Source organism: Ipomoea nil, unplaced genomic scaffold (assembly GCF_001879475.1).
Source record: "Ipomoea nil cultivar Tokyo-kokei standard unplaced genomic scaffold, Asagao_1.1 scaffold0579, whole genome shotgun sequence".
In the NCBI taxonomy this organism is placed as follows: Eukaryota; Viridiplantae; Streptophyta; class Magnoliopsida; order Solanales; family Convolvulaceae; genus Ipomoea; species Ipomoea nil.
This window is the reverse complement of record NW_017617007.1, coordinates 455,061-466,744: the sequence shown is the minus strand read 5'-3', so window position 1 is coordinate 466,744 and position 11,684 is coordinate 455,061. Positions and strand designations below refer to the sequence as shown.

Below are 11,684 nucleotides of genomic sequence, written 5' to 3'. Positions count from 1 at the left end.
GAAAGGTCTTAGGTTCGAACCTCATGCCCAAGGGAGATATATATCACTTGAATTAGATTAATTGTGCCTAATATATACTAAAATGGATTTCATTTGGGCTTCCTATGAATTTATTTAAGATATTATGTTTTATATTTGGTTAATGTTTTATTTTTGATAATTAGGAGTTTTAATAATGACGCGATCTTATATTTTATATGCTTGCATTTAATTTCGATCTACTCTGATTTTTTAAAAAAATATTTAGATAAATAATCTCTATTCCTCATTCACTTTATTTATATTCCAAATAGAGATATGTGTGGTATGGGAAGCAATGGAGTGCCTATATTCACCACCCCACCTATCTTATCATTTCAAAATGAGTTCTACTACATAGACTCCCAAAATTCTACTCCCTCATCTATACTCCCTGAGGTGGCAAATCAGGATTGGTTATTTTTATCTTGTGGGTCCACAGAAAAGTGTCTACATCAAGAGCATGTGAGAGGGAGTACAATTTGGGAGTTTAAAATGGAAGTACACCAAGTATTTTCCTTTCAAAATCTACCCTGCCCCACTCTGCTATAAAAGTACATTTTTAAAATGCATACTTACCTTAATAACTAGTTTTACAAATTAGCTAATGTGCAATGTTTATATTTTAAATAAGTATTTAGAAATATATCAATGCAAGATTATATAGGTAGGATAAGTTCATACATAGGTAATTGATGAATGTCGAATTTATTTATTTAAATAGATAATTCAAAGTATATGAATTCAAGATAATATAGGAGATTCATTATTGACAGAGTAATGGACTAATAGGGCTAGCACCTGACCCGAGTTGTCAACAGGCACCTGACTCGGCACCACGTAGAAATCCAACGGGCAGAACTCCAACGAACAGAATGCCAACGGGGAGAAACATTACTACGGGTCATTTACTGTGCCCATTGAAGAAAGAGAAATAAAGGCTCAACTTCTCATTATGTTATTACCGTTAGAGACTTGATATAAGTAGAGCTCTCCTCAACTAGAGGGGGGACACGCTGAATATTCTGTACTGAAATACTAAAGCAATACAATTCGTTATTCTTATATTATATTTCTGGTAACATACTTACCGTCATTGGTGCTTTCATTGAGAGCCTGAGATCAATACTCAAGCAGGCAAATACACACAACTTTCTCTTTCAGCAACAAGCTTGAAAGAATGGGACGCTCAGGATCCAGCAGCTCCCATGGTTCCCGCAACTTAAACAACGGCAATGCCTCAGGTGATCTTCGAGACCAACTCACCAACAACCGTGGAGGGGACCTCCGAGAACAACTCAATAATGGAGGAACAAACCAAATCATGAACCTCCAGGCGACCGCCGAAGCCATCTAGCAAGCGGCGACGGCACTAACTCAGGCAGTGGCGGGATTGTAGGGCCAAGTGCTCTCGTCGCGGCCCCAGGAAATAGAAGTGGAATCCCCACAAAGGATGGAAACTCAGCAACAATAGCACACAACCCGTGCGGTGAAGTGGACTGGCTAGACGACTGTCCTAGTGTGGCACCCTGCGTCCTTTGATGGATACTTTTGATGAGTCATTTGATGAGTGATTTAGAAGTTTAAACTCCCTTTTGATTTTATTCAAATTCCAACTTACCTGCATGCTGCTATTTAAGGTTTACAAAAGAGCTAAAACAAGAAATAACAATATTATGTTAGAAATAAAATGAATCTTTAAAGGTCTTAGTTGCTGAAAATAAGAAATCTCAATCCTAGTAATTGATCTTTTGTATTATGCTTATCTTATGCTTCCTTCTATTGTACTATTTACCCATGAATGCATTATTACTCACCTCTTGGAGATCAAGCTTGTAGGCTGGAAAATGCTCACCAAATTGTCACACTTGCATTAGCATTCAAATTGTTTGTTGGTTTGATGTAAGCCTAATTGTACATATTTTGAGTATTGAATTAATTATATTTGTTAGGCTTGAGTCCATAATTTTGATATTTAATTGCATAATTTCTTGTTTTTATTATTTAGTTATGGTTCACACTCGTTTTGAATGTTTTACGATTTTTGTTAGTGTTTTTGAACGCTTGTAGATCAAAGTTATGAACAAGGAAAATCTTAGGACAAATTTGGGATAAAAAATGGACAGAATAACACATATACAGTAAGTTCGACGCGTCCAAAATTTCCAGAAAACTTTGGGTTCGCGTACAGCACTGCTCGACGTGTCGAGCGACGCAAATTTCAAATTGACGTCGTGCAGCGCAAGATCAAAGGGGCGGCAAGTATTTTCAATTACAAAGTGGCTTCAACTTCTAAATTCAAACTTCAAATTCCAATTCAAACTTTAATATACTATTCAAACTTCAATTCCAAATTCATATTAAATTAAATAACATCAATTTCTTTAAAATAAATAAATAGAATTCTAATTTCGGTTCAGATACAGTCCAATTTCGCACAGAATTTCTATTTCAATCGGGATTGGCTCTGGGCTTCTAATTATAAAATTTCACATTCCTCAACCGTAATATTCATCTAGAGATTTTTGGAGACAAGATAGGGAGAAATCCAGAGCCACAAGTTATCTTGGGAAGCAAGAAGAAGACTAGGGAGATTCGGAAAAAAATTGTCTGGTTCATTCTTGTACTCTTTTGATGATTTGTAATTCTTTATTTATATTTGCTATGTATAATTTAGCCATACTTGGGTAAATTCTTTAGAGATTCTTGGGTAAAAAGGTGACCAGCAACCAACCCAAATTTGTCGAAAATTTCGCCGGTCACTTCTTTTGTCGAAAATTTTACGGGTCACTTTTTTTTTTTGTCGGAAAATTCACCGGAATGTGGCCTGAATCCTAATGACCTGTGATAGCAGGTCATTAATTTGTTTTTGGGCTTTATTGCACTTAAATGAATTGTTGATGGGTGTAATCGTACATTTAAAATGTTTAGGGGCCTAATTAACTTTTAAACTAAAGTTCGAGGGCCTATTTCACTCTTTTCCCAATAAAATGATGTACAACTTTCAATTGCCACTCATGATAGCTTGTATTGATATTTGTGTTCACAAATGAAGAGAGCAATGTACTATTGATGTGACAAAATGTATAAAGATTTTTGGAAGATGTATGAAGAAATTGATACTGACATAGAAGGAGGCCATTTTTAGGTAAGGGCAGGTTGGCCTCCAGTCCAGGACCCAATTCTGGAAGGATTCTTGGAGTTTTATTTTTTATGTTTTACATAAATGAATATTCACACACATATTGTTATTTAATATTGTTACACTTAACTATAACAACCTTTTGAAATAACAATTGTGTGGTTATATATATATATATATATATATATATATATATATATATATATATATATATATATATATATATATATATATATATATATATATATATATTCCGGATCAGGTGAGGATTTATTCTTAGGTGAGGACGTGAGGACTAATCTGATCCTTTCATTTAATTAAGCCAACGGCTGTGATTTAATTATATGCAATGAATTTAATTTTTCGTACTCATTTTGTTGTGCATTCAGTGTTAGTTTGTTGTGCATTCTGTCCCGGTTTATTGTGCATTCATAGTGTGATTGTTGTGCATCCATCCCACTTTTTTTTGGGCAGCGCGTTTTTGTTTTGTCGTAGCCTTTAGATCACTCAAAATGGATGATCTGGATTAGTCCGCACGTCCTCACCTAAGGATAAGTACTCACCGGATCCGGAACCTATATATATATATATATATATATATATATATATATATATATATATATATATATATATATATATATATATATATATATATATATATATATATATATAGTGAATCACGTGCAAATATAGCTTCTCGTGCGATTGTGTGGTTAACTCAAAAAGACTAAGCATTAATATGGCGCATCTTAAGTACACAAACCACGCACCTAAAGTTTTAAAATGACGCACCTTAAGTACACAACCTACGCACCTTAAGCACACAAACAAAGTACCTTAAGAACACAAAACACGCACCTAAAGTTTTAAAATGGCGCACCTTAAGTTTCAACAACTGACGCATCTTAAGTATACAAATCACGCACCTTAAGAAGGAAAACAACGCATCTAAAGCTTTAGGCCGACGCACCTTAAGCACACAAACCACACACCTTAAGAAGGAAAATCACGCACCTTAAAAGGGAAAATCACGCACCTAAAGTTTTAGATCGACGCACTTAAGTTTTCAACACTTGACGCACCTTAAGCCACACAGTACAAAAACTACTCACCTTAAACACAAAAACTACGCACCTTAAATTTGACCTAGATGCAAAAAGACCAAATTGCAACCGTGCCTTTTTTTAGTCACTGTTAATTCTGGACGTTGATTTAGACAAGATCAATGGCTTAGATTTAACCGCACAACCGCACAGGAACTGAATTTTATATATATGGTTCTGGTGTGAAGAAGGCTGCAAATGAAACATGTGGATAAATCTAAGTCTCAGATCAAATGCTTTTTTTTTTTAAATTGCCACCTACGATCTTCAACAATGTGCATCAGAAGGCATAACAATGTGCTCTAGAAGGCACATCAATATGCTCTAGAAGGCACAGCAATATGCTCTAGAAGGCACAACAATGTGCACTGTAAGACAAAAATGTGCACTGAAAGGCACAAAGATGTGAAGCAAACAAGATTCAACTTATCAATAATGTGTACTCTAAGGTAAAACAATATACACTTCGAAGGCACAACAATGTGCTCTGGAATGCACAACAATATGCTTTGGAAGGCTCAACAATGTGCTCTAGAAGGTCAACACTGTGCACTGTAAGAAAATTAATGTGCTCTAAACGCATATCTATGTGCTCTGGAAGGCACAACATTATGCTCTGCAAGAAGGAAAAAAATGCTCCGAAAGACAAAAAAAAATAATAAATAAATATAAATATATATATATATATATATATATATACTATAATGTCGCCGTTTTTTTTTTAAATTGCTTCATTCTAACCCTTGATCTGGATTGAATCAATGTATGTGATTAAACCCTATTTTCCACCTGAGGGGACCTTTTCACTTATAGGGTTGCTCTCATGCAAAGTGTTTCTCCTTTGAAAAATATGGTTAAATCTAAACTATTGATAGGGGTTTACCAAATGACCCAAATATCAGCGTCTTTTTTACAACACGTTTGGTTCACGGAATGAATTTTGAGGTAATAGGAATGCTATTCCATAAGGAATGGAATAGGCAAGGAATAGAATAGGAATTGTATTCTATTGTTTGGTTCGCGGAAGGAATAGACTTTAGGAATTATATTACAGTGTTTGGTTGATTTAAGGAATAGAAATGAAATATGTTTTAAAAGACATAAATACCCTTATAAAAATATGTGATGGTGGCGATGGTGGTGGCGGTGGTGGTGGTGGCGATGGTGATGGTGGCGGTGGCGGTGGCAATGGTGGGGACGACGGTGGTGTTGACGGTTCACGGTTGTGGCAGTGGTGCTGCTGGGTGGTGGTTCTGGTGGAGGTGGTGGTGGTGGCGGTGGTGGTGCTGGGGTGGTAGTGGTGGTGGTGGCGGTGGTGGTGGGGGCGGCGACAGTTGTGGCGATGGTGGTGGTGGTGGTGGCGGCGGCGGCGGTGTTGGTGGTGGCGGCGACGACGATGGTGAAATAGGATAAATTTATATATAGGATAAAAAATTAGGTTAAAGAAAGGGGTAAAAAAACAAAAAAAAAATATATTCTAAAATCTATTCCTGAACGTTCAGTAATAGGCTAATACCAGGGGGGGTCCTAGTAATAGCTATTACCTTATTTGAGGTAATAGGCTATTCCTAGGAATATTATTCCTGGTAATAGAAATGGTTACCAAACAAAGGAATATGCCTATTACTGGGAATGCTATGCCATTCCCGGCCTATTCCGTGAACCAAACAGATCATTAATGTTTAATGCTAATTAGGGGATTTTTTATCCTTTAGTAATATCCATAACCAACTCTCCTAACCACCTTCCATAGTATCCTCTTCGCATCTCTCTTTCCTAATCTCCATTGTTAACTTTTCAGCGCTCTATTTTTTTCTTTCTCCATACATAAACATTAGGCAAAACTGCGGCGATTGTCTCCGATGGAAGAATTCGATCAAGATATGTTTTTTACATTCAATTTCGATCATTGTTGCAAATAAATTGTAATTGTGCTCATATATTTAAATCATTTAACATGTATGCATTATGTTTTATGATGTTTTTAAATTACATTCAAATATTAAGGATTATGAATAACACGTTTCAGACTCTAGGGGCATGGATTTAAGGGTTATGGTGTATAGTTTTTCAACTTAAGCTGCATCAATTTAATCGTTAAGGTGCATCACTTTGATTCCTTATAAACATCCATTAACAGATTCTAGGTGCATCACCTTAAAGACTAAATTCACGCACCTTAAGGTTTAAATTCACGCACTTAAGGCTTTGCAATTGTAATTCTTAAAGAGTATTTAGCGCACCTTAAGTCTTAAAACCACACACCTTAAACACTAAATACGCGCACCTTAAGGTTTGAATTTACGCACTTAAGACTTTGACACTTTAAATTCTTTACTTTTTGGTCTAAGGCAGTCAATATTCAAATTAGCGCACCTTAAACTTTAAAACCACACACCTTAAAGACTAAATCCACGCACCTTAAGGTTTAAATTTACGCACATAAGGCTTTGCAGTTGAAATTCTTAACTTTTTAGTCTAAAGCAGTTGAAATTCAAATTAGCGCACTTTAAGCCTTGAAATTCTTAACTTTTTAGTCAAAGTCAGTTAATATTCAAATTAGCGCACCTTAAGCTTTCAAATCACGCACCATAAACACTAAGTCGACGCACATTAAGGTTTAAATTTTGTTGCTTCAAAAGTTTTTTGCTCTTTCAGTTCTTTACCTGTGAAGGCTAAATTGACTTTGATGTATGATCTTCGGGGGTTTGTTTCCCACCGGGCTATTCGCCCTTAATAAAGTTCTGTTTCATTAAAAAAAAAAGGTTTAAATTTACAAACTTAATGCTTTGGCAGTTGAAATTCTTTACTTTTTGGTCTAAGTCAGTCAATATTCAAATTAGCGCACCTTAAGCCTTAAAACCATGCACCTTAAACACTAAATTCATGCCCTGTAAGGTTTAAATTTACGCACTTACAGCACGTTTGGTTCACGGAATGAATTTTGAGGTAATAGGAATGCTATTCCATAAGGAATGGAATAGGCAATGAATAGAATATGAATTGTATTCTATTGTTTGGTTCGCGGAAGGAATAGACTTTAGGAATTATATTACAGTGTTTGGTTGATTTAAGGAATATAAATGAAATATGTTTTAAAAGACATAAATACCCTTATAAAAATATGTGATGGTGGCGATGGTGGTGGTGGTGGTGGTGCTGGGGTGGTAGTGGTTGTGGTGGCGGTGGTAGTGGTGGGGGCAACGGTGGTGGTGGTGACAGTGATGGTTGTGGCAGTGGTGGTGGGGGCGGCGACGGTTGTGGCGGTGGTAGTGGTGGTGGTGCTGGGTGGTGGTTCTGGTGGCGGCGGCGGCGATGGTGGTGGTGGCGGTGCAGGGGTGGTAGTGGCGGTGGTGGTGGTGGTGGTGGTGGCGGCGGCGGTGGTGGGGGCGGCGCGGTTGTGGCGATGGTGGTGGTGGTGGCGGCGGCGGCGATGGTGGTGGTGGTGGTGGTGGTGGCGGCGGCGGTGATGGTGGTGGTGGCGACGACGATGGTGAAATAGGATAAATTTATATATAGGATAAAAAAATTAGGTTAAAGAAAGGGGTAAAAAAGAAAATAGATTCTAAAATATATTCCTGAGCGTTCAGTAATAGGCTAATACCAGGGGCAGGGGGCCTAGTAATAGCTATTACCTTATTTGAGGTAATAGGCTATTACCAGGAATATTATTCCTGGTAATAGAAATGGTTACCAAACAAAGGAATACGCCTATTACTGGGAATGCTATGCCATTCCCGGCCTATTCCGTGAACCAAACGGGCCATTAAGATTTTGCATTTGAAAATCTTAACTTTGTACATTAAGACAGTCAATATTCAAATTAATACACCTTAAGCTTTCAAACCACGCACCTTAAACATTAAATCCGCGCACCTTAAGGTTTTGGCAGTTGAAATTCTTAACTTTTTAGTGTAAGGCAGTTAATATTCAAATTAGCTTTATTAAGATGGTTTTGTCGGGATCGGGTCTACCATAAACCGAGTATAGAGGTACAGAGTGCTGGATAGGAAAATAGTAGTTTTATTACCTAGGGCGCTAGGCCCAAAATAATACGTAAAAAGCCTAAGATACTAGTCCAAACGGTGGCCCAAATAATAAATAAATAATACAAGCTATATATAACCCAAAGAATGGGCTAAGAATAATATTGTAAGGGCGAGAAATCGAACCCTAATATAGGGGTTGAAGGTTAAGATCACAAACCACTAAGCTATTTAGGAATTAGTGAGTTAAGGGATGATTTTTAAGGGGAGGAAAGGATGCCTATTTATAGTGTAGAGGCCCTTCGAGATGGTTAACAAATGTACGACATCGACTTGCCTTCAATCTTGATCGTACAGTGTCCCCGGAGGACCATTGATGGAATTAATTCCATATTTTCATAATTTGAGAGTAATATTTGGTTGGTTTTAAATTTGACAATCAAAATGGAAATAAATGTAATAGTCAATAGATTAACATAACACATAAAATGAGACAAGGTGAGTACACCTTTTTAGTTATTAAAAATTTTAAGAGATTAATATTAAATCTAAAATTTTAAAATAAAAACTTGACTATAAGGCTTTTCTCATAAATTCCAAAAATATGAGCAAAAGAATTTTTACGGGGTTGTTTGGTAAATAGTTGTTAACTGATTGAGTTAGCGAGTTTGACTAGTTAATTGTAGAAAGATGTTTGATAAATTAGTTGTTAACTGATTACATGCAAAATGATTTTTTCAAAAAATTAATCAAAAAAGTTACTTGCAATTTTTTGAATTTTATCATTTTGAAAATTACAAAAACTTAATTAATTAAGGCTTTTAATCAAGTCAAACATGTAATAGTACTCAAATAAATTAAAATTAACTAATGATCTAATTATATTACTAAACAAGGCTTATATTTTTTAAATGACAAAAGAAAGCACCATAGCATTAATGAAACAAAAAAGTAGGCTCAGATGTCCCGAATGTGTTCCTGACTTCCTGGGTTTTACCCAAATCAGCAACAAATGAAAAGCACAACACAATTCAAAAATAAAAAATATTGTTCCCATTAGAATAAGAAGATAGTATTTTTTTTAATAGAAAAATACTTTTATTTTAACAATTCAAAAAAGAATACCACCAAATTCCTCTCTATTTATAATATCTTTGTATTTGACATTATAATTTTTAAAATTATTTTTCTTGATGATGTTTCCAGCACACAAATATTTTCCAAAAATCTAAGTGCATGTATAAATCCAATATTAGTATGCAGTTTCTATTACAAATGCAAAATGAAGATAAAAAATAATGCTGAAAATAGCTGGGGATTGGGATCCATACTAATGATGTGTTTGAAAACCTAAAAAATAACTTCTGAACAATGGTTTTCAAAAAATGAGTCATTTTAAAAAAAAAAAAAAAAACAAAAACAAAAACAAAAAATTTCATGATCCATGGAAGGAAGATGAAGACCAAATGCTTTTCTTTTTTTTTTCTTTTTCTTTTTTTTGCCACTCAATTTCTTCAAGTGAAATTACAAATTTAGGCCTGGGCATCACCCTTCTTCCCCCACCCATCGCCTCCACTCTCATCTCTGTCACTTAACAGTCTCCCACTCTCATCATCGCCCTGCTGAGCCTTCTTCTGGGCTTCCTTGGCCTTCAACGCCTGCAATTTGGAGTGATTATAGTACCCAACCCCCAAGAATGCCACCCCATAGCCAAGCAAGTTAACAGGGGTGACACTATCCTTAATCACAGACCAAGAAAACGCAATCAAGAGCCAATCTTTAACCACCCCACCCACATTCATGGTCAGGGCCGAAGTCTTGCCCACCAGCAAGAAAACAGCCAAGTTGAGCGCAAAGGCGCAGAGGGAATTGGTGCCGAAAACCACAAAATCGAACCGGAAGCCGCCGGAGCTCTCCCGAAGAAGCGGCAATTCGACCAAAACCCAGGGGATACACAGGAAAACCAAGCAGCTGGGAGCGACATAGTACAAGGATGTTATGGGGTTTAAGCTTATCCCCTTGGAGGTTAGCAAGATCTGTATCATAACCAGCCGGGTGGCCTCGAAACCCACCGCCATTAACTGCAGAAACACTCCCCAGGAGTCGTATTTGGCCTCGCCGTAGGCGGCCACTGCGACGACGCCGACTGAAAGGGCAAGAATAGAATAATAAAATAGTAGTAGAAGTAGAATTAATATAAAAGAATAAAAATTTGAGCAAATACCAATTTTGATCACGTAGTATTAGCAAAATGACAGTTTTAGTTCATATATTTAATTCTTACTAATTTTTATCTACAATTATTGTTTTTGTGCCAAAATTCATCACGTCGATGACCACTTCGTTTAAGACTTGTCGAAATATAAAATTATTAAGGATATTTTTGTCATTTTCAAATTAGGATCCCAATTTGAACATGAATAAAGGGATTTTAAATTCTAAGATCGATCCAATTCGCAATTCTCCTCCTCAAATTAAGGTAGGACGAGGAGGAAAATTGCAAATTGGATCAATCTTAGGGTTTAAATCCCTTTATTCATGCTCAAATTGAAATCTTAAGTTGAAAAGGACGAAAATACCTAAAAAAATTTAGATTTCGGCATGTCTTAAGCGGAGGGGTTATCAACATATGAATTTTGATACTAAAACAATAGTCTCGGATAAAAATTGATACTAAAACAATAATTGTGGAAGAAAATTTGTAAGAATTAAATATGTGGACCAAAATTGTCATTTTGCTAATACTCGTGAGACTAAAATTGGTATTTGCTCAGAAAAATTTATATTACTAGTTTCATACCCGAGATGGAGACCATGTTGACCATGGTGGAGGGCTTGTAGGAGTCCTTGTTGAGTAGAATTCCGATTGTGTAGACGGCGACGGGCATGAGGGCTTTGAGCATCTGGGTGAAGGAGACGGAGAGGTAGATGTAGGCGGAGTTGGAGAACCATAGGGAGAGGGAGTAGAGGGCGCCGATGGGGACGATGCAGGTTAGGCAGACGCGGCGGGAGAGGGTGGCGGCAGGGAGGTGGACGACTCCGGCGACGCGAACGAGGAAGAAGGCAAGGGAGGAGCAGAAGGCCATGTGGATCATGGTGAGGGAGATGGGGAATGGCCAGTTGTAGAGTTTCCGGTCGAGGATGTACTTGTTGTAGACAATGACGGTGAAGGATAGGAAGATCCAGATAGCCACGTAGGTGTAGGAGAGGATTATCTTCTTCACCACTCCGTCATAGAGGGCGGCTCCTTTCCCCATTGCGGTGGTTGTCCGGTGGCGGAACAGCGTAGAATTTGGAGTAGTACAGTACGTGCCCAAGGGAGATATATATCACTTGAATTAGATTAATTGTGCCTAATTTATACTAAAAATGGATTTCATTTGAGCTTCCTATGAATTTATTTAAGATATTATGTTTTTTATTTAGTTAATGTTT

General features: G+C 36.9%; 1 protein-coding gene across 1 annotated transcript; it reads right to left on the bottom strand.

The window, feature by feature from the left end:
* Positions 1 to 9,781: 9,781 nt before the first annotated feature.
* On the bottom strand, positions 9,782 to 11,506 carry LOC109174268 (probable sugar phosphate/phosphate translocator At2g25520). The gene is made up of 2 exons (XM_019323512.1): positions 11,050 to 11,506; positions 9,782 to 10,395 (listed from the first exon to the last, which is right to left on the bottom strand). Exons 1-2 carry the CDS (start codon positions 11,504 to 11,506, stop codon positions 9,782 to 9,784), a joined length of 1,071 nt encoding a protein of 356 aa, XP_019179057.1.
* Between the last annotated feature and the right edge of the window lie 178 nt (positions 11,507 to 11,684).

Coding starts and splice junctions, on each gene's coding strand:
- LOC109174268 (XM_019323512.1), bottom strand. CDS start 11,506: ATGGGGAAAGGAGCCGCCCTCTATGACGGAGTGGTGAAGAAGATAATC. Junction 10,396..11,049: donor CAACATGGTCTCCATCTCGG/GTATGAAACTAG, acceptor TTGCCCTTTCAG/TCGGCGTCGTCGCAGTGGCC.